Source organism: Hakea prostrata, chromosome 3, assembly GCF_041222555.1.
Source record: "Hakea prostrata isolate BN-2017 chromosome 3, UWA_Hpros_2, whole genome shotgun sequence".
NCBI lineage: Eukaryota > Viridiplantae > Streptophyta > Magnoliopsida > Proteales > Proteaceae > Hakea > Hakea prostrata.
The window spans coordinates 64,633,795-64,656,983 of NC_142602.1; the positions used below are offsets into that span (position 1 = coordinate 64,633,795).

Here is a 23,189-nt window from a genome sequence, read left to right on the forward strand (position 1 = left end):
TCTTGGCGTACACCTTCAGGCTTCTTCCTGATCACGAAGATTGGAAGCTTGAGGAGCTATTACTTGTCTCGCTATTGTACGAAGCGTCTGCTGCATCTCCAAAAATTGCAGTTGCATTTGATTCATCTGCTCCTGAAGATTGTTTGGGTTGTTAAGATGTTCATCTCCAACCTCTCTATCTTCACAAGCCTCTTAAACACGACTTCCTTTAGGAATATCTTCTTCTAGAATGCTTCTACTTGAATGAGGTTGGGTACCTTGGAGCCTTTGAGCCGTAGCAGCTGCTATCTCAGATCTAATAACCATGACTTTCTGAAGCGTTTCCCACAGACGGCGCCAAATGATGTGTCCCAAATTTGCTCAGCCTTTAGATATTTGATGAATCACCTGCAAAACAGTGTTAGACGTGACCCGACCGTGGGGTCGGGAGGCCACCTCCAAAGGCTAAGTTAGTTAAGGAACTAATCACAAAGCTCTGGCTAGTTGCAGAGCAAAAATTGAATATGATAGTAAAGGAAAACGATTCAGATACCTCGTTTGCGCATAGATCATTGGTTTATATAGTTTTTACCTCTTAATCTCGATCGTTGGATTCGTCCGCATCCTCTCTTGATCACCGTTGAAACTTTAGGGTTTTACCCTTTTGATTCGGTGTGGTGGGTAGTTATCAATCTTGGCACGATCCCCACTTTGCATCAATAGAAGTTACCCATTGTGACTTGATCACGTATCCCAATCTTCGGGATCACGTTTGTACCTTGTAACTGTCAGACTTCATCCGTGTGCGAGTGCAGAGACCTGGTCAGGACCGGTTTCAATCGCGTTAAGGCTGATGTCATCTGGGCTTTCTGGCTCGACCATGGTCCAACCGGGACTGATGACCCGAACCTGGATTGACCGGGTTCGATATTATTTTTCCTATATCAACAATGATTCTGACACATCAATTCTGTACTATTTGTCCAATTTAATATAGAAATCGAAATTATGTACAATAAACCGGTCTAAAAATAGTGCGCTGAGTCGCTGACCTAGGGTTTGGCACACAATTTTTGTGCCAACAATTGGAGCTTCTTCTCTCACACAAAAGCACACTTCTCGTGAAAAAACAGGGCACGATGCTTGAATGCGACTGTGAAGAGGGTTAGCGATGTAATTGTACAACCCTAATTTCAAAAGTTGCAAATCGTCTCTCTCAATTCTCTCTCGTCTCTCTCTACTCTCTCTACTCTTTTTTTTTGGCCAATACTCTCTCTACTCTCTCAAGTCTCAACTCTCTTACTCTCTTGACTCTCTGGTTTCTCTCGTCTCTCTCAACTCTCACGACTTTTCTGGTCTCTTGAGACTCTCTCGTCTCTCTAGTCTCTGTTGTGTCTCTCGTCTGTCTGAAGCCCTAAGCAAGTGTAAGAGGTCGAGGCAAGCTCTCTGCAACCGATCCCTCTGACAGAAGCCGAAGCCCTCTCCGTGCAAGCGAAGCCCTGTCTCTGCAACCGATCTCTCTTCAACCGAAGCCGTGTTTCTGCAATCCACCTCTTCATCTTCGTTCAATTGCTTCTGATTCGAGGTATTTTCCACTTCCTTATGCATATTCTGGGTAGTTGCTGCTTTCATTAGACTTGCGTTCAGAGTCTATTGGGGATTTTCATCGTAATTTTTATCATTGAAAATGTGTTGTTTACAAATCATTCTCCGAAACTCATTTTGAGTTTTTCAAAGGGGTTGTGTAATTTGTTGGCCCTGCTTATCATGTTGGCTTTGGTTATGAAGGTAATCAGACTTGCGTTATACGACTGTTGTTTCTTAGTTCAGTTTCTCACTAAAATCATAGGGAAATCAAATATTACCGTCAGTGGGTCTTGTTCACCAACTTGAGATTGTTTGGTGGGATTCTGGATTCCTAACGATATAATGCCTTTCCAGATTTTGGTTTTCTTGTTGAAGTTTGTTGATTTATCTGGAGAAAAAAAAATCTGTACTTTCTTGCTCACATCTACAGGTTATCATTGGAACTTCTTATTATTCTCCTCTCCCAAAATCCCATCTTCCTGTAAAGGGACTTCCAATCGTCTGTATAAAATTCTTCAGCAGTTGTAGAAGTAGAGCTGTTTGGAGAGAAGAACATGATGAAGATGAAATGCTTGTTATTGGCACCTGCTAGACCTTAATTTTCTCCAAGCTACAGAATGTAAAATTTCTGAACCTTTATGAATGTGAAATATTTCCTATGTATCATCACTAAATTGACTAACAGAAGGTCCTTCAAATGTTTTTTAATCAAATCTGGTTTATGTATGCATGGGGTCTGTCATGTAGGTGAATGAAAAGCTATGAAATTAACTAAGAAAATAATGGTAATAACTTCAGTTTTTTTTTTAAGTTTTAGTTTTGAATGGGTTAGTGACGAGGAAAACAAGATAAAGTGTGAATGGTAGGCAACTGTTGTTCCCTTTCCCCTCTTTAATGAACACTGTTTCATGGCTTTATATTAGATATCTGATGGCATTCACTTTTGGAAGAGTTGCTGTCTCTATTCAAAGTGATCCTTCTGTGATCACAAACCAAAAATGGTAAGACTAAATTCTCTTCCTATCCATATGTGAAGAAAATCTTGCGTGACAAAGTATAATTGTGCTTCACCAAGAGCATGTGAACTTACAAACCCTTCCAAGCCGCTGCTTGGATTACACAACCACAAAAACCAATCTAATTAGTCATGTGAACATTAGTCTTGGTTTTCTAAAATTGCAGTTATATATAAGCTGCTAATCTGTTCCCACAGGCTATGATCTTAGGTTGCAATGCCATGAAAAGACCTGAAGTTTGAGAAAGTGATTGAAACTATTCTGTTCAAAATTTGTAGACTAAAAGAAATTCAAGAAGAACTTTTTTGTTGACTTTTACCTAGGCTGAACATTGCCATTCCAAGACCTGCATTTAACAATTGACGTTAGAATCTAGATACTTTAACGAATGTAAAAATCCCCCTAACTTTATATAATTGTAATTCAAGTTTTTTAAAACCTATATTACCTACCTATGTGTATGAAAATGAGGAATGGAACAGCTTCATTGTGTTACTCTTTCCTCCCCACCGTCTCCTGCTGTCAACATAGAGAAGTTGGTCTGCTCTATCAAATATTATTCAACATAGATTTGCATCATAATAGATTTGGAATCCAGTATCTGATGCTTCTTGATTTGTAAGTATTTTCTGGCTGTCAATGATGCACAACACTTATTTTTGAAGCTAATCCTTTCTTTTTCTCAATAGAACTGGAAAAAACCTTGTTGATTGAATGCATAAATGACATCCATCAGAACTATATTGATTGAGATCATTTTCATTTTCAGTCTTCTTGCTGGCTGTACTAGGTGGACATCAATGAAAGAACTCTGTACTCTTTCTTTCCCCTGTAAACACTGTGCAACACTTCTTTATTATTTGAAGAATATGGCCTTGTAAAATGTGTGATCAATTCATGAGTGGTTGAATGTATACCATGCAGAGAGTCAACCCATCTGGTAACTAGCTTTCTTGACCCCACCCAACCAGCAAAAAAAAAAAAGAAATCATACAAAGTGAGAATTTTCGTACAGAATTTGTAATGTTTAACTGCATTCAAAGCTTCTCAGTCTGAGTATCCCTTGGCAAAGAGGATGCCAAGTATAGATGCCGTTTAGTTGTTCCACCTCAATTAGGTGCACCGTTACAGTGATACTCTACTAGTGATCATATTTGGTCAAAACATGGATTACTCTATAGCTCCGAACAAGGGGAGAATTCTGAAAATTAAATGTCTTTTTCAGTGTGGCTCTTGCCATACAATCAGTTAACAAAAATCACAGAAAAGATCCTCACTAAATTTATGTTGCAAGGTTGCCCTACTGCCTAGGATGAGTATTTTACATTATATCTGAATCAGGTGGTTGTGCTGTAAGTTCGATAGAGTTCAAATAATCTGTGAAGTTGACAATTGGGATTTGTGTTTTCCATTTCTTGTATTTCTCCACCTTGGTCTTTTGGTTGGTCTCCTGAATGATCCTTGAGTTTAGATTGCTCAATTTCAGTGGACTACACTACCACTAATCACTTGAAACGTTATAATCTCTCCTGATTTTGTGAGCAACTGTATATCAATTGATGTGTATTTACCTTTTTTAATTATTTTATTAAAAAATAAAAAAGTGCCCATTTTGTACCTGAATTTTGTACATACTATACAAGACTTTGTGCCAATTTTGCCATAGAAACGTGCCCGTACCATACAAGATTTCAGTACAGATTATGTGCCCAATTCGGCACAGAAGCATAAAAAGCGCATTCAGTGCGGTTTTCATCCGATCAACTTTTTCCCTTTCTAGGTAAAACTCGTTAGGTCAACATATGATATATTATTCTAAACGTAAACACATTACTAGATGACTTACATATGTTCTATGGTAAGAGAAGTATGGAATTACTTGATCGAAAAAATGAAGAGAAGTATGGAATTACCATTGTTATATCTACAATGAAGAAAAAGAAGAAGAAAAAAAAAAAACATTGTTATAGAAAAATAAATCGAAGACAAAAACCTAATACAAAACCTTCAAACGCTATAGTATGATTTTGGAAGACCTATGCTATGTTTATCACACTGCTCGGCTCATTTAAGAGTTGAAACCAGGAACTCCGGAAGAGCTCAAATCAGACTGTCAGAGAACGATAAGAATTGAAGAAGGAAACAAGAAGACCATAAGGAGAAAAGGAGAAGAAATAGCAGCGACGTTGCTGCATTGGACATAGAATACCTCCACTCTCCGCGGTAAGCTGCTAACTTGCTATTGCCCTCTCCTGGTCTAAACCCTTTCACAATTCCATGATTTTTACAAGTTATTTCTCTTAATTCAAACCTGGATATATTCGAGACGCTTTGTTTAGCTAGTTATCTTAAATAATCTGCATCAGTATTCAAGTTTCAAGTCAATTCAACATCGTGTGGTTGCCATTCTAAGCTCCACAATGAAGAATGAATCCAACCTCGGCTCTGTAACCAAACAAACTTCATCTTTGGGCACAAAAGTAAATTCTACTATTGTGTTTATTGGATTTTTATTTTGGGTGGAAGTGTTTATTAGGGTTACATGGTTGTGTTTTTGCTGTTGGATATTTACATAGCAACTGTATTATACACATGCAGTATTGTATGCATATCATAACTGTAGGAGTTCTGTTGTGTTGAACTTTTAAAAAGTATTATTGTTGTAGCATTCGTTTGATTGCTATGGATATCCATACCTGTTTTCTTCTCGTTCTTGAACTTACTAGCTATGCTGCTAATAGGGATGTAAATGGATAACCGTAATCCGCTCCCAAATTCACATCCGCATCCGTTTAGCGGTATCTGAATCCGTCTAATTACTGATAGGATGTGGATATTGTATGTTTTTTTCTTACCGATTATTATCTGTCCAATTACATTGTCTGATTTGGTTACTTATTTGAATTTATTTTTCTTATTTTTATAAATTTTTCCTTAAGATATGTGACCTTTTTCCTAGGTTTTCTACTAAAATAACTACCAAGGTTGCTGAATTCTTAGATTTCAAACCTAACCTCGCAAACAAAATGGTAAAGATGTCAACAGGTAGTTGAAAACTTATATTCAATTTGTATTCATGCCTATTTAGAAGAATCTACTTATTTAAAATAATTATCCAATTATCATCCGAATCAGACTGAATCCGTCTGAAAACCGATAGGATATTATCCAAATCTTCTGAATATAATAGAATGCAGATATGGTATTACCACTATCAGATCAAAATCCGATCCGTTTACACCGTAGTTGCTAACTAGGTATTGAGATGTAAGTATAGTCGATTGGTACTTGATTGACCAAGCATCGACTGATGCAATACCCGATTGGATACTAATCCTCATTCCATGTTGCATACACCATGTTTATTGGACCGTACTTTCAAATGACTGTAAAGGAGCCAATCCTCACTCACTTTCTAGTTGTTGCAATGACAGCCATAGTGGGAGGAACAAAGGTCAATTAACCTGCTGATTATAATGCATTCACCCCCTTCTCTATGTTTGTCACTTGGCGTCATACTAAGTACAGAACTTGGGAAGAAAAGTTTAGGGTCATTGACTCCTATTCTAGGGTGGAGTTCATCTTCGGAGCTCATAAGAGTCGATATTCTAGGGCTTTCTTGTTGTACATAAGGGTTTTGTACAATGACAAAGAACTCGGCCTTGTCACAATTTAATGGGGCCGGATATATTGTCCAAACAAAATGAAGTTGGGAAACTTGGGTTTTGAATAAAAAAGGGTAATGAAGAGATGAGGAAAGGTGGGATAAGATAAGAGCATAGACGAAAAATGACAAATGAAGGATGAAAATAAAAAGAAAAATGAATGGTGAAGGATGAAGGATGAAGGTAAGATAGCCCAAAAGTTGGGAGAATTTCATCCAAATGGGTTCAGTTAGATGAATCCTTGCCCTCCAATTGTCACTGTACTAGGTCATATTTGGTACAAGATTATGTGTGCCGTCCCTCACAACTTTTAGGGTTTGCTCTTTTAGCTCTTTCAATGAGGATCATATCACTACTTACTAGAGTATCCTAGGCTTTCCTTAAACATTTGCAGACCACCCCAAATAACTCTCTGAGCTTGTCCTTTTAGCTTCTCACAACATCACCCCTTTTATTCTTTTGGTTGCTTAACCAACAGTAACAGGTTCTAAGTTATGAATTCAACTTTAGAGAACGACAAGTTGAAACTGAAAGTAGGTGCTTTTTACCTAGACAAAATCAATGAAAACAGGCAGCATTTAGATTTAGGCAGCATTTTTTTTTTGCTTAACCTTTGAAGATTCTATAAAAAATTAAGATTTGATGTAACATAATCACTTGCCCATTCACCTCCTTAGGGTTTTGTGTGAGGCATTGAGCAGCAGCTGCACAATTTCAATTTTCCTTTTTACCTGTCTGTTTATTGTTTGTGATGATAATCTGTATGTTTACTGTATGGTTTGCAGATAACATGGAGGAGAATAAGAAATCATTTGTCAACAATGAAATGGCAATCAAGTAAGTCTGACAGGCCTAATTTATGAATTGCTTCCCCCCCCCCCCCCCCCAATAGTAATTCTCTTCAGCTTAGTAGAGGCTTCCTTGTTTATTTTCTATGTTATGTATTGTCTAAGAATATGATATTGTAGATTGGAACTCCCTTACACCTATCTGTTAAAAAAAATTTTATGGAACAACTCCCTTACTCATTTCTTATTCAGTATCTTTGTAGATTTGCGAGCGTCTTGATTGACTGCTCCAACTAAGGTTGATATTTTAAATACCTCAGGAAGTTCCATTTAGATATTAAAAACTTTTTTTTAAAAAGTTTATTTGGATTGGATTTTTGAGCGCCAAAAGATTTTCCTTGAGAATCTGGTATCAGTAAATCACTTCATTTAGTATTGGAGGGATGCTCCCTGCAGAACTGATTGCCATTATGGAGTAATGATGAACAAAGGGTGGGGGAACCTGGTCAGGTGTTTGTTTTCTTACTAGCATGTTCAATATTCGCCTTTAATGTAGCCCTCGTGGACATCCCCTACCCATAGCATTGCATGTATTTATTCCAAAGTTACTTTGTTCTTTTCTAAAGTTCAACAATTTATACAGATGAAATATGAATATAATTTTTTTTTTTTAATATGCCAATAAGTTTCTTTTGGTGTCTACTTATTCTTTTAGAGAGACTCCTCGGTTAGTTGCATTACTAAAAGAAATGAAGGATGGATTGGATGCAGTGAGGAGTAAAGTTCAAGCTTTAACTATAAAGGCAAGAGGAACCTTTACATTTGCACTGAAGATTTTATCAGTCAACAATTCTTTTGGTTTGATGGAGATATCTTACTTGATTGTTCCTCTTGTATTTTCTACCAGGTAAAAGAGAACAGTTTTCCAACGGTAGATGGGATAAGTTATCTGGAAGCAAAGCATCTGCTACTGTTAAGCTACTGCGAATCTATTGTTTATTATTTGCTTCGGAAGGCAAAAGGATTGTCAATTGAGGGGCACCCTGTTGTTCAAAGTCTTGTGGAGATTAGGTTATTCTTGGAGAAGGTATTTATCTGTTTTCTCCACACACCCTCTGTGTGTGTGTGTGTAACAGAACCTTTCAATCTCGTGACTATTCAAGCCACACAGATGGCTGATATTGTCACGAAGGTTGATTGATGGTTAGGGAACCTAACGTGTCACCTCATTAAACTTCATGTTACAATCAACTGCGTGAGACATTTTTCCCCCTATCCTTTCTACTTGTATTTGTCAGTCAGCAAACCACTTTATTAACTTATTGATTTTCAACCATTTTCAATTCACGGTTCTACCAAATTACCAATGCAATGTTTCTTTTGTTGATGCCCTTACTCCTGAAAATGTTTCAGTTATTTGTCAAAAGAAAATTATACCCATGTAGCACAAATTAGTTGAAATAACTTCTGTAGCTACTAGTTGAGCTGAGCTTTGATAAGCCACAATGAAAGCTGATTTGGTCATTCTATAAAGTTGGAAAGACAGTTTTGTCCATGTGTTTAGTTATTTATGTTAGTGAAGGCATGTAGTTACTGTGTGTTGCCTACTGTTCGATTCCCAATCTCTTTTTCTTCTAAATGTGACAGATCCGCCCGATTGATAAGAAACTTGAGTACCAAACTCAAAAGCTCTTGAGAGGCATTGGTGGTGCAACAGAGAAAGCAGATCACAATGAAAAGGAAACAGATACTGCTCAAAATGCAGATGATCCGTTAAAATATCGGCCAAATCCAGACTTGCTTATTAGCAAAATAAATCATAGTTCTCAGGTGAGTTGAGTTGGCTGATTTTTGCATTGTGTCTCAATTAATAATTAGAAGATCTGGTTTTTTAAATCCCTGTATCTGAATTGTAGGATGGCGGTGATGTGTACCGGCCCCCAAAATTTGCTCCCACTACAATGGAGGAGGAAAAAACCCTGAAACAGGAAAAACTGGCTAGAAGAAGGATGAAGGAGACTCTACGTCAAGCTGAGCAGAGCGATTTTGTGAGGAAGATGATGGATGATTTTGAAGGGAAACCTGAGGAGGTTGGTATTTGATTCCTTTGTGGATCTGAATATTTAGTATTGTGCTCTCATGCATCTTGAGTTTGATCAAATACAGGTGAGAGAAAGTTTTGGAGCTGAAAGTGGAGAGCTTAAGAGATATAGAGCAAAAATGGAAGAACGTGCACGACAAGAAGAGGATCTTTTCATTCGTGCTCCACTTACAAAGATGGAAAAGAAGAGAGAAAAGCACTTGAAAAAGTCAAGAAATGGGTATGCATCATGTTTCATCATACTTATTGACTCTATTGCTAGTGTTTGTTAGGAAAATCACAGAGGTCCTTATAACCCTTTGTGTTTCATCTTGACTTTTTCTCTACTGTTTGGTCTGATATATGTGGGTTTCATTTAGTGGTTGACATCTTGATATTTTCTGTTCTTCTATTGGATCTGATATATATGTGGTTGTCATTCATTTTTACCAGATTGCGTGGTTTGACGGATGATTTCTTTGATGAGATTAGAACTCTTCCTTTAGAGGATGATGGCAATGATCATAAAACAAGCTTTGCAACAGGTGGTAGCAGTGGAGGAAAAAGGCATAGTAAGCGTAAGGTATATTGATTTTATTGAAATGACTAATATGTTTTTAATATGAAAAATTGCATGTTTCTGGTTCTGAGCCTGAAGGAAAACTCTAAAACATGTCAGCTCACATTGATTCTGCAAAAACTAGACTGGATGCTTGTTCTATTGTCAAATTTCAGCCACATAGCAAAATTAGCCATCTAAAAGTTCATGACCAGTAGAGGGAGCATGGACATATACGGGAGGGGTATGCATCATCTGGAAGGTAAATAATTGAATTTGTGGTTGAATTTTGACATGTGGCCTGATATTCCCCAGATATCCAATAGTTCAATTTGTTGGATTTGCCACATCCTTCTTCCGCATGGCAGAATCAGTGCTGAGTGATGGCCTCCATTTTCACCTGCTGGGTGACAATAAGAACTAAAGGTTTTGATCTGTCATTTGTTGTCTTTTTAGTTGTTTCAACTCGCTAAAGCCCCATCTCGACTACTTGGGCTATCCGTGTAGGATTGTGCTTGTTAATCAAATAATGAAAAACAGAGGGAAGGAGGAACAGAGAAAGAAAGGAGGAGAGAAGAATGCGGCCAGAAGAGAAGCTTAATTGTATTGCTTGAAATTGTGATACAAAGCTGTTTTTTTGGCTCTACACACCAAAGTAGGCCCAAAAGGGAGATCCCTTGAGATCTTGAGACTGTCCCTTCTAACATTACCCCTCAAGTGGGAATTATATATTGAGCATGCTCAGCTTATTATAAATGTAATCAATTCTCCGTTCCTGATTACTTGGTGAAAATATCAGCTAGTTGTCATCAGCATTGACATGCCTAGGGGAAACCAATCCACTCTGTATATTCTTCCCAGTAAAATGACAGTCTTTCTCAGTATACTTGGGCCTCTCACTGAATCATAAGATTAGAAGCAATATAAATTCCAGCCTGATTATCACACCATAATTGCATAGGGGTTGGAACCTTGAAGCCTAATTCAGAAAGAAACTGCTGCAAGTTAGATGTTGGAGCGAGCAACAATAGCCTGCCTTTTCTTTTCCAGGAAACAAGGTTTTCCCCTAAAAAAGTCACCTACTGGTCGTCCTTTTATCCACTGGAGATCCAGCCTTGTCAGCATCAAAGTAACCTTCTGCTCTGCTATGTCCATGATTCTGATAAACGATTTGTTCCCCGATCCTTTCTTGAGATATCAGAGAATACGTGTAATTGCCTCCCAGTGGGATCTTCTAGGAGAGGAAAGGAACTAGCTCACCACACAAATAGGAAAAGCAATGTTTGGTCGAGGAACTGTTAAGTAGTTCAGCTTACCCAGCAGTTGTCTATACCTTTAAGGATCATCAAATAGTTCCCCTCCTTCAAGAACAAGTTTCACAATTTGGTCCATAAAGAGGTTTTGATCTAAGCATCCTTGTCTCAATGAGTAAATCAAGAATATATTTCGATTCAGAAAGAAGCACACCTTTTCTGAACTGGGCGACTTCCACACCTAGGAAGTATTTTAGCTTGCCCAAGTCCTTAGCTTGAAATTTCCTTTGGGAGTTACGTCTTCAATGTTTCTATTCCAACAATCGTTCCCTGTAAAAATGATCTCATCAACATATGCTATCAAGAAAATTTTCCTTGGTGAGTGCCAATAGAACTAAATTATAACTACTACATCAAGATAACCCAAAGTTCAAGTACTGCCTCAGTGAACTTGCCAAACCATGCACATGGATTGTGTAAGGCAATATAGGGCTTCCTCAACTTCCATACCAGCCCATTAGGCTCCTCGTGAACAACAAATCTCGGAGGTTGCTCCATATAAACCTCTTGAAGGGTGACATGCAAGAAATCATTTTTGACATCCAGTTGCTACAGGTTCATCGCTAACTAGCTGCTGAGAAATCAAGATGCAAACAGATTTGAGTGTCACCACAGGGAAAAAGTATCCAGGTTGTCCAATCCTTAAATGTAGGCATAATCCTCTACAACTAACCTTGAATTTAGTTGAGCAAGAAAACCATCAGAATTAACCTTCACACAAATACCCACAGGTCCACAACAACGATTTGCAAGCTTCCCTGGGGGCAATAGAACATGATTCGAGGTTTTTTTCTACTGTAAAGTAGATTGCTCTTCTTCTATAGCTGTCCACCCAGGATTAGGTGATGGTACCACAGACTTGGGTAGGGGATGAGAATCAACAGTAGATAAAAGGAGCTAAAAGTAGGGGAAACAAAAGAGTGAGAGACAAAGTTAGCAATTGGATGATGAGTACAACTACGGATACCTTTTTTTGTGAGCTGTAGGTAAATCAAAATCTTAAATGACTGGGGCGGCAGTACCCATAGAAGGATCTGTATCTAGGAAGCTGTTGTACGGTGGTAAAGTCAGGGAATGGTGAAGCAGCAGCAGCTGCACGACGACACCTTATATAAATTTGAATTGGAAAATTTGGAGCCTGAGCTGGAACACCGAGAGAGACCTATGTTGCTGTTTGAACCACATAGATAGGAAGGTCACCGTCCAATGCATTGGAAAAAAACATGTTTTGAGTAAAATGGCATGGACTTAAAGAAAGACACATAGACATTGAGAAAATATTTTTTCGGGTCTAGAGAATAATAATGATGCCCTTTCTGAGTCCAAGAATAACCAAGAATTATGCACTAAGTGCCCTAGGATCCAATTTGGATAACTTTGGACAATGATTCCAAATGAGGAAAAAGTAACCAAAAACATGAGGTGGAATAAGAAATAATGAGGTGAGACTGTGAGAGGAAACAGGACAGAGTGGGGGATATCACCTCATAAAACAGATCAGGGCATGTGATTTATGAGAAACCATGCAGTTAGAACGTCAACCCAGAAAATTTAGGAACCTTCATTTCAAACATCAAAGAGCGGGTGACCTCTATTGAGTGGCAATTTTCTTTTCTGCCACACCATTTTGTTGTGGTGTACTAGAACAGGAAACCTCGTGAAGCATACTGTTTTGTGTCATAAACTCAGGAAAGGGAGTAGCTAGTACACCTCTTAGCATTACCACTATGCAAGATTCTCGCATTCAGATCAAACAATGTTTTAATTTCAGACACAAAAGCACAAAATAAAGACAACAACTCAGAACAATTTTTCATAAAATATAGCCAAGTGACCCTAGAATGGTCATCAACAAGAATCAAATATATCAAAAATCCAAATTTGAAAAACAGGGCATGGACCCTGAACATTAGAATGTACTTTTGAAAAATGAAAAATAGACCTATTACTGACATTGGGAGGATAACTCACATGGTGGTACCTCCCAAATTGACACTACTCTCATTCGAAACTAGATAAAGGCTAGAAAGTAGAATCTAACTTCTTTAAACTGTTCCAAGGATGGGTGAGCAAGATGGTACTGGGTTTGATGAGGAGAAGCAACATTAGCACAGGAAACAGAAGAAAACTCGTATCCTCAAGCAAAAACAACCCTCTTGACTCACATCCTCTGCCAATCATCCTTTGTGGCAAGATCTTGAAATATACAAGACTCAGGGTACAAGGCTACTGACCAGTCAAAAAGTGTCAGGAAGCTTACTTACAAACATGAGATTGAATGGGAAATTAGGGAGGTAGAGAACCGATGTCAAGTATAAAGTTTGTTTTGGGTGAACTGTACTAGTGCCTTTAACCTTGGCTAAAGACCAATTAGTTAATGTTACACTGGAAGTAGATGGGGACAGGTTGAGAAAAGGCTTGGGTCGAGGCATATGATCAGAGGCCCTGGAATCTATTATCTAGGGATGAGAAGTACCGGAGAGACATACAATTACATTACCTGACTGAGTCAGAGTAGCTGTGGAAGAAGTAGGTTGTGGAATCTGAAATTCGTTGCACCAATAAGTTCTTTCTATGTCATGAATATCATCTTCACTTCAAAAGAGTGGGATTGTGATTGGGGATCATTACTAGTACCCGAGTTTCCATATTGATGCTGCCCTAGCATCCCATGTAGCTTATAAGAGAATTTCTGAATGTGGCCTGTTTTACCTTGATAATGACGCACATGGGCTGCACCTTGTCCATCAAAAGTAATGAATCCAGTAGGTTTGCTGGTTTTGGCCTCTTCCTATCCCACAGTGACCACTGCAATCACCTTCACGACCAAAATTTCTCCCACAACCTCCTCCATTCCCATGGCTTGTCATATTGTTTTTATTCTGTGATAGAAGTACTGAAGTATTAGTAGGTGGTGTGTCATGAGAACTTTCCAGTGCAACACACAGGGCACAAGCAAATGTATCAGTAAGCAATGAACAATTTCTCCCTCTAAAATCTTTTGATCGAACTGAATCTTACTCTGGTCTAAGGCCACCAAGAAAACCCATGACTGCCATTTGATCTCTTCATTGTTGCATCGTTTTCAGGCGTATGTGGTGAATATAAGGGCATTTATTTCTTCATAAGTGTGCTCGAGATCAGCAAATTACTGGGTGATGGATCGTCCCTTTCTCATTTTGTCCAAAATATAAGACTTCCAAGTACTCCCATAGTTCTTTTACTGTATCAATATAACCAAGTCAACTACATGATTCTCCATAGAGTTCAACATATGTCCATGAATATGTGCATCATAGTAATCCATGTAGAATCCTTACTCCTTACAGGGTGGATCTGTCAGAAAAGCCTGCTGATCTCATCCTATTATCAAAAGTTTCACAACCTTAGGCCACTGTTGAAAGTTAATTACTTCAACAAACTTCTTGTTGTTAATTCTCATAGAAGAGAGGATCAACCTCCGTCACAATTGAATTTATCTCCTCATCACCCATCATTATATCAGGAAGGGAATAAAGTTTCAAGCTAAAAAATAGAAACGTTATCCAGAAAATCAGAACGAGATCTGAAAATTTCTCTCCATCAAATCAACCAGAATTACTGACAAGCCAATCAATCACCAGAAAAATTAATCTACTCTTGAGATCTTTATCATACTTCATTTAGCATCTTCAGTCACTAAATTGGTAACATGAATAATCTGCTTTAATTGTTAAGAGCAGATTTACATCATCACAAGCACACCAATATATTACGGACATGGACATAGCCTGAAGAAACACCCTTTCTTCTGAAGCTGTGAGCTCTAGATGAGTGTATAGAGACAATGGATTGAAAGAGAAAGAAAGGAAGAAAAGGGGCTGAGAATCAAGGAAGATTGGCATAGGGATTAACCAGTATCAAGATGGCTCTGCTACCATGTTAATCAAATAATGAAAAACAGATAGGTGGAAGAGGGAAAGGAGACGAGGAGAGAAGAGGGCACCCAGAAGAGAGGCATAATTGTATTGCTTGAAAGTGCATTGCATTTTATTAGTCCAAACATACCAAAATTGGCCCCGGAGGGAGATCTCTTGAGATCTTGAGACTTGCCCTAATTAGTGCTAGCACAACAAGAATATCTGTTCTAGCAGTGCTGTATGTTATTCCATTTTTTTTTCCTGGGGGATGAGTTTGCCAGCATTGCATTGGATCGTAGGAGTAGGTGTTTGTGTTTAGAATATAGTTTCAATCTGGCCCCCCTGAAATTTATGCTTCTTTTAGGTATCTGGGTTCTGTTTAGATCGTCCTGGAATAAGCTGGCTTTTGTTGACTATTGTTTCACTTGATAAATGTGTTGTCACGTTCTTTGGGGATCCGATATTTGAGGTTGACATACTTGCATCTGTCCATACTGCTTATGGCTTGCCGGACATGATAATGGGAGTGTGTACATCTTGCGCACATATTCTCTTGTGCCTGGATGTTTTAACTGCTTCAGCTTCATTATGCTGTCTTAACCCAAAAAATTGCTTTCAGCAGGCCAATTGTATTTTATTTTAGGATTGAAAAAACAGCCTGTTTACATGTCTAGTTTCTCAACCAAAGCAGAATTCACATTACTCACTGCAGCCAGCAATTTGCTGGTTTTTGTGGTTTTGGCACTCTGGGGCTTGCATTCAACCAGCAGTGTGGCTCCAGTCTACTGGTATAATGATCGTTCATGTTGTTTTTCTATTACTTGTAATAAATAGAAGCACAGTTCTCTCTTGGGTATGTCCATGAGTTGAATCCTAACGCCAAATACTTATCTTTGCAGAGGAATCACTGATGGAAGCTGGTTGAACTTCTGTCGTCTTTTGATAAAAGTGCCAATAGTTGATCAGCACCAGGAATCGAGTTGTTCTGTATTATCATTTTAAGTCTCCCAAAGGTGTTCACCGAGCCTCGATGAGAGCTTACATATGTAGTCTGTCTTCACATGAAATGACTACACTTTTTCTTATACGTATGAAGCAATTTTGTCACTAGTCATTGATATTGATAAGCACTCTCCATGTCTCAAGAGAAGATCACCCTTTGGTTTTCTTGAATCGATAAGCTATGATTTGGATAGTTTTCATTTGGGCCTATGGGATTCAATCAATCACCTCCAGTGGCCATCCTTGATTTCAAACAAAACACCCCAAGGGCTGCCAACTGGTTGGGGGCTCGGCCGGGTTCAGCTGGGCCTTACCAGTGTTGCAAGCTACACTGTAGCTTGCGTTAGCTGCAGTGTTTGTCTTATTGTACCTCATTTAGATCCACTACCATGCTTGCAATTGGATCTGTTCTTGTCGGAGAAAAACCTAGAACCCTTCTCTGGAAGCCCAAGCTCCAGGTACCACGGGTATGCTGGCCAACCTGCATTGTTCATCGAGACCTAGGAGTTCAGCTTAAATACTAGATTGGGTAACTATCATTTACCTCTCCTCATTTCACCAAATGACACTTGGATTTTCTCTTAATTGGAGAATGACAACTTTCCTCTCTTTTTACTTTGTAGAGACAACAAATCCTTTCCCTTTGTTAATGTTTTTAGTTAAATTGTATCTTTCCTGTTAAATATTTTTTAAAATCAGAAATTACCTCCAATTAGGAGGATATTTTAATGTAAACCTCAAATTATCTTAGTAGTATAAATTCTAATTTATCTTCATTTAATTTAATTGTTAGAACCTCAAAATACCTCCATAATATGTTCTTTAACCATGGCCGTGTAGGAGAGGGATTTTTGGATTACCTAGTAGGTCTTCCATAACTATCGACTTCACAAAGTCAATGAAGCGTTAGCCATGTGATTGCTTACCTTTAAGACAAATAATGCATGGCGTCTCTTATAATTATTGTTGACGATATCTCACATTGACAATCTTGTTTTTTTTATAGATGTCATTTTCTGTATCTTCAATGCCATTTTTAGAATTGATGGATTAGGAAGGTTGTTGTCTATATCCATGTTCTTCACATTTCTAGGGGAAACAAATTCTTCTACTGAAATGACAAAAAAAAGGGTGTCCAGTATAACATGATAAAGACTTAGTTGAAATTTGAGATTTCTGATACTATTAAATGCTTTTAATGGTAGGGAGGTTCCCAAAGTGTATGAACTACACTTGTTATGGTGTTAGCATGTCTAAATCATCAACAACCATAAGTATGGATGTCTAAGCAAGTCGTTTTTAGTAAGGATGTGAAAGGATAACCATTCTGCCACCATTGTGTCAGAAACACATCAATGATAAAATAGACAAAATGTCTATGGAGAATTCATACTCAATTTCTATTCATGTCTATACATGAAGATGAAGATAATAATTAGATAAATTTTTAGCGCCACACTTGACTTATCCCCTAAAATTATGTCACCCTTTGTGCTATTCAGTTTATCAATCAAGGTTCCCTATAGGATGAAAATATAGTAAGCACACCCCTAATGTCAGGAAATCACAACTGGGTGCTTATGTAAGTAAATTAATTATTTCAAAAAGACAAGAACAACCTTGAATGAAAAACCTTACGCTTGACTCCTTTCTTCTACCATTTGCAACTTCTTCATCTTCCAATTATAAATCCTCACAAAACTTGTGAGATATGGTCCATGCATGGTATTTTTAAACTTAGGATGTGGAGATTATATTGAAAATAGACAAATAAAAACTAATTGATACTAACGATGTTAAGAACACGAAATCTAAGTGATAAATTGAAAAATTCAAGAAGTTGCATTAGTATTAGGAGATAACTCAGGGGTTTAGGATTTGAGAAATTCCCTTATAATTATCATTACATGCCATGCTTATCTATATATTTGGTGCCTTTTTGCAGCTACCTTTTTTTCTTCTTTTCCGGCAGCACTTAGTACCACTTCAAACCCACTTCCTGGTGGCACCCTGGCCTCTTGGAGGTGAACAGCCAGGAAATGCTTGTATGGTCTCAAATTTCTAATCTTTTTTTTTTTTTTTTGTAACCCTCAAATTTCTAATCCAATAGTCGTTATTCCAGGGCATATAGACTCTTCAGCTGCAACCGCAGATTGTGTTTTGGGATCGGCTAAGATGGAAAATGCATGCGTCTAGGACATGGGGAGACTTCTTTTTAAAATCACTTGGAAATCCTAATGGAGCGTTTGTTTGTTTGTTTGTTTTTTTTTTTTTTTTAATCCACTTTCATTTATCAAATCCAAACAACCGGTAGATGACACAATGTGATGCGTCCAAAAACTATTTAGCCTTTGGATCCCTTAATGCTTGCATGTAAAATAAGGTTATGATATTCCCAGGTCTAATTCATTATCGCATTTGATTGAATATCCTATACGATTTATCAGATTGAAACAAGAAAAAAGGAAAAAACACAATCCCTAACTAGATTTACTGAAGCAAGAAGAAGATGACACGAGGGCATTTAATTACAGAGTTCGGCATTAGATGCCTACGTCTCCGGGACTCAAGAATGGAGTCCGATCTACTATGGAAGAAATGAACTTACAAGATGTCAGGGAAAGGAATGTACAAGATAATCACAATAGGACAACCATATGGCACCAAATCAATGTCAGAGTCATCCTCTCTTCACGCTGATCACAAACCATGTCTCATCGCTTGAAACCACCTTCAAACACGAAGATCGAAGGAGAAGAAAGGAGAATCGCCATTATCGCATCTCAGAGCTCTCTCTAATTTCCCCAAAGTACCAACAAACCTTCTTCTCCCTCCTCTGAACACTCCTTGCTCAGAGCTCCTTCAAGATCGTCCAAGAACCAGATCAATCGACGAAGAACAGAGAGAAACAAAGATCGCCATCGCCAAAGCTCGATTTTTGTTTTCCCCAAATTCCATAAACTTGTTTTGCATATGAATGACTCAAACCGGATCAGAGAATAACATATACAATGAAGTGAACCGAAACCGGTTCAATAGAAACCAAAACCCTAAGAAATACCCGATTACCCTTACAAGGTTAGATGTGAGCAGACCGCATGGTCGGGAAGTCACCTTCGAATGTTAAATTAACAATGGATCACCACAGAGCTTTGGTTAATTGCAGAGCTTAATTGAAAATGATAATGGAGGGAAAATAATTCAATTACCTTTATTGTGCGTTAACCTGTTACTTATATAGGATTTACCTCCCATCATAGATCGTTAGATTAGTTCACGATCTTTCTTTGTGGCCGCCCAATCGTAGGGTTTTATTCCTCTTTCGAAGTTGATAGTAGTTATATTTTGGGGCACGATCGTTCATCCCAAATTTTAAGGGATCTTGTCTCCTTCTATAACTGTTCAAGTTCCTTCTTTCTCTTACTTGAAGGTTCAATTACCGAACCAATCCCGACTAAGGTTATCGGCCTGACCGTGATCAAACCCGGTTCATGGCTTATTTTATTTGTCACAATGAAACAAGGCCTAATATCCACTCACTACTATTTGGCCTATTCGGCCAAATAGTCCTATTGGGCAAAGACAAGATCACCCTAGCCAAAAAATGAAAGTGTTGTGTTCACTATGAATATTGGTCTACATAGGATGATTTCAGATCTTGCGTTTTAGACAGCTCCTTTTCTTGGTTTTTTTTTTTTTTTTTTTTTTTTTTTGTTGGTAATAAACTTGATTTATGAAACAGGCAAAACCGAGGTTACAATACACATGTTCTGCAACCAAGGAATGGAAACATCCCACACAATCTCTCCTGCCAAAGATTATGCTTTTCGAGCTAGGTAATCTGCAACATCATTACAGGTCCTAGAAATACGACTAAAGGAACAAGAAATGAAGGAGCTTTGTATCCTCCAAACGTCCTCAACAATAGGTCTTATGGAGTTGGGAATTGAGGTAGATTGAACACAAAGACTCCGGATGAGCTGAAGGTTGTCAGATTCCGTTACCACTTCATCAAAAACCTCTCCAATAGCATATAAGAGACTACGTTTAAGAACCAAAGCTTCACCAGTTAGGAAATCATCAAACTTTGCAGGTTCAAATGCTGCCACCACAAAGGCTTCCCCAAGGAATTTCGAATAACAATGCCTAATCCTCCCTTAGTTCCCCCTGGCTTCAAAGCCACGTTAGTGTTTATCTTCAATTGTCGATCAGATGGGGATACCCAGGCTTCAATCCTCCTCACTTTTATAGCTTTACTTGGAGGACCCCCATCCGTTTCAAGGAACTCCCATGTGGCCTTGCTTGCCACGATAAGCTAGAGTTTAGAACTCTTTTGCCGTACCTTTTGTTTATCGTGTATATGATTAATAAACTTACTCTTAAGCTAGAGTTTTGAGGGGGGGGTGGCCGCTGTTAACTTTTTAGTGTTCTAAAATGAATAATGACAATGCCAGCTATTATACATATTATGCTATTCTTTTGACCCAGAGAACGATTCATGCATCTATTACGTTTGCGTTAAATTTGTACAATAATGGGCTCTTCTTGTGCCTCTCGTGTGGTTTCTTGTAGTGTTGCTGATGTGTTGGGCTCTCTTTTTGTGGGTAATTTTCATTTAGACCTCTTGAGTTTTGGTTTATGTGTCATTTTTAATCTAAAAAAACTGAGACTTTCCATCTACCTCCCCTCTACTATAGAAAAAATAAATTTAATGACAAATTATCACTTCTATAACTAATTTGCCCTTATTATTATTTTTTTTTAATTTATTTTTTTTACATACACACCCCAACTACCATGAAACTCGTGACTCTCCTTTTAATCTAAAAATTACAGAAAAGTCTTAGAATTCAAATAAATTTTAAAATATGACTAAAATACCCTTATATGTTAAAATGACTCAAGTACCCCTTAGCTTAAACCCTATTTGCAAAGTAGAATCTTAGCTGAGATGGATAAAGAAATTTCCCCTTCACCCATCTTCTTTATCTCTCATTTGCTCAACTCAACCAAGGAGCAAGCACCCATCTCCATTTAAGGTTAATCTTAAATAGGGTTTAAGATCAGGGGTACTTGAGTCATTTTAACATATAAAGGTATTTTTGTCATATTTTAAAATTTATTTGAATTCTATGATTTTTCTATGGTTTTTGGACTAAAAGGGGAGTCAAGAGTTTCATGGTGGGTGGGGGTGTGTATGTACAAAAATTAAATTAGAAGAAAAAAAAAAAAAAAAAAAAAAAAAAAAAAAGAGACGATAAATTGATCATAAAAATGATAATTTGTCCTTTAATTGACTTTTTCTATAGCACAAGAGAGGTATATGCAAAGTTTTCTCAATTTGTTTTTGACTAAAAATGACATAGATCAAACCTTAGGGGCTCCAGATGAAAATTACTCAATTTTTTTTGTATTACTCTAATAGATGTAAAAATTACTACCTGAAAAAAAGGAGTTAAAATAAAAGATTCATAAATTAAAAAGATTTCATTGTCTTACACTACATGTTCAAATATACATTTGCAATTTTTACCCAAAGAAAATTTATACAATTAAAATGATCTTACATAACATTTCTAAAACTTAAGACAAAAAATATATTATAATAAGGGACAAAACAACAAGTTAAGAACGTTTTGTGTCTTAAAATTAGGGTGTAAATTGATAACCGAAGTCCGCTTCCAAATTCGCATTCGCATCTGTTTGAGGATATTTGAATCCATCCGATTACTAATAGGATGCGGATATGGTATACCCATTTTTTACCAATTACTATCCAACTAAGTCACTTATTTGGATTTATTTTTCTTTTTTTTGATGAATATTTTACTTGAGATATGTGATTTTCTAGATTCTTTACTAAAATAACTATCAAAATCGTTAAATTCTTAAATTTCAAACCTAATCTTCACAAATAAAATGGTAAAGATGTCAACAAATAGTCAAATACTTGTATTCAATCTGTATTCATACCCATTTAAAATAATCTACTTAAGAAAAAATTGTCCGACTATCATTCTAATCCAATTGAATCCTTCCGAAACTAATAGAATATTATATGAATCCGTCCGAATATAATAGGATGCGGATAATGTATAAGCACTACCCGATCAGAATCCGATCCATTTACACCCGTACTTAATTTTTTATTTTTTAAAATTTTTCTCTCTAGGTTTTTTTGTAAGAAAGAAAGGATTTTATTAAAAGGAAAATCCTTTGTTAAAACCTACACCTAACAAGTCAAACAGTAACATCCAATAAATACTAGGTGGAAGGATTGATAGTTAAGGATGCTTCTTGTATGAGTGCATTGTCCTTTGCTAGAGAGTCCGCCACCATATTCGCCTCATGGAGAACATGTTTGAACGAGATAGACTCAAATGATTCTTGGAGATTGAGAATATCAACTACTATTGGGAACACCTTCCAAGGAACCTCTGTGAGGGGATTATGTATAATATTGATGATGACTTGATTATCCGATTCTACCTCAATATTTGTTAAATTGAAATCAATCACCCAGATCAGTGCTTGACGAATGGCTAGGCCTTCCACCATAAGGATATCCTGAGCTACCAGATCTCGGCCGAAGCAAAAAAGCATATGTCCTTGAGAATCTCGAGCAATACCTCCATAGCCTGAGACTTTTCTGTTTTGGAAACGTGACCCATCTACATTTATCTTGATCCTCGGATGGATAAGTGCCTCCCATTTGCTTATGTTGCTTTTAATGTGAATGGGAACTTTCTCATCTTGTTGACAGTAAAATTGAAGGCCTTTCCAAATCTGAAAGTAAGTCTGTGTAGAAGTGGGATTCTCTGAGGAGTCAATTAATCTAGTATGAGCTTTCTAGAATAACTAGAGAGCTATTAGGATTTTGATTGTGGACTCATTAGCTGTGTATGAATGCCATTGAGAGATCATATGTGAAATTAAGTTTTCCAAATTGTCATCTTTAGCCATAATGGGGAAATGTAACTCATTCCATACCTCTTGTGCAAATGGGCATTCTTTGAAGATATGATTAGGATTTGTATTTTCTTCGCCATAGTGGAGGCACAGAGGGGAGCATGAGCATCCTCTAAGGATCAACAAGGAGGCTGTTGGAAGCTTTTTATGAAGAACCTTTCAAAGGGAAAAAAAGTTACTCTCCAATGCAGAGGTATTTTCCGAGTTTGTTCCCGAGACTCTTCTGTGTTATCAGACGAATGGAGAGCATATAGTTTGCCTATCTGCAAAAATTCTGTAGACTAATTTGACTGTGAATTTCCCAGTAGTTGTCCGATACCAGATTAATCTAT

The 23,189-nt window shown here is 37.5% G+C and overlaps 1 protein-coding gene across 4 annotated transcripts; it reads left to right on the forward strand.

Annotated features, from left to right (window-relative positions):
- Positions 1-1,214: 1,214 nt before the first annotated feature.
- Positions 1,215-16,605, forward strand: LOC149022762 (uncharacterized). Of its 4 annotated transcripts, XR_016172453.1 has the most exons (11): positions 1,215-1,564; positions 4,668-4,805; positions 7,033-7,084; positions 7,751-7,838; positions 7,943-8,122; positions 8,683-8,865; positions 8,952-9,125; positions 9,202-9,356; positions 9,569-9,698; positions 9,795-15,674; positions 15,786-16,605. XR_016172453.1 is itself a non-coding variant. In XM_089150697.1 (10 exons), the coding sequence occupies exons 3-10, from the start codon at positions 7,038-7,040 to the stop codon at positions 15,795-15,797; spliced, it is 969 nt and encodes a 322-aa protein (XP_089006823.1). In that variant the 5' UTR covers positions 1,216-1,564; positions 4,668-4,805; positions 7,033-7,037; the 3' UTR covers positions 15,798-16,131. The 4 variants fall into 4 exon arrangements, 2 of the variants coding, with proteins under 2 accessions (XP_089006823.1, XP_089006824.1); XR_016172454.1 differs by lacking the exon at positions 4,668-4,805; XM_089150697.1 differs by lacking the exon at positions 9,795-15,674 and having other exon boundaries at positions 1,216-1,564; positions 15,786-16,131.
- The last annotated feature ends 6,584 nt before the right edge of the window (positions 16,606-23,189 follow it).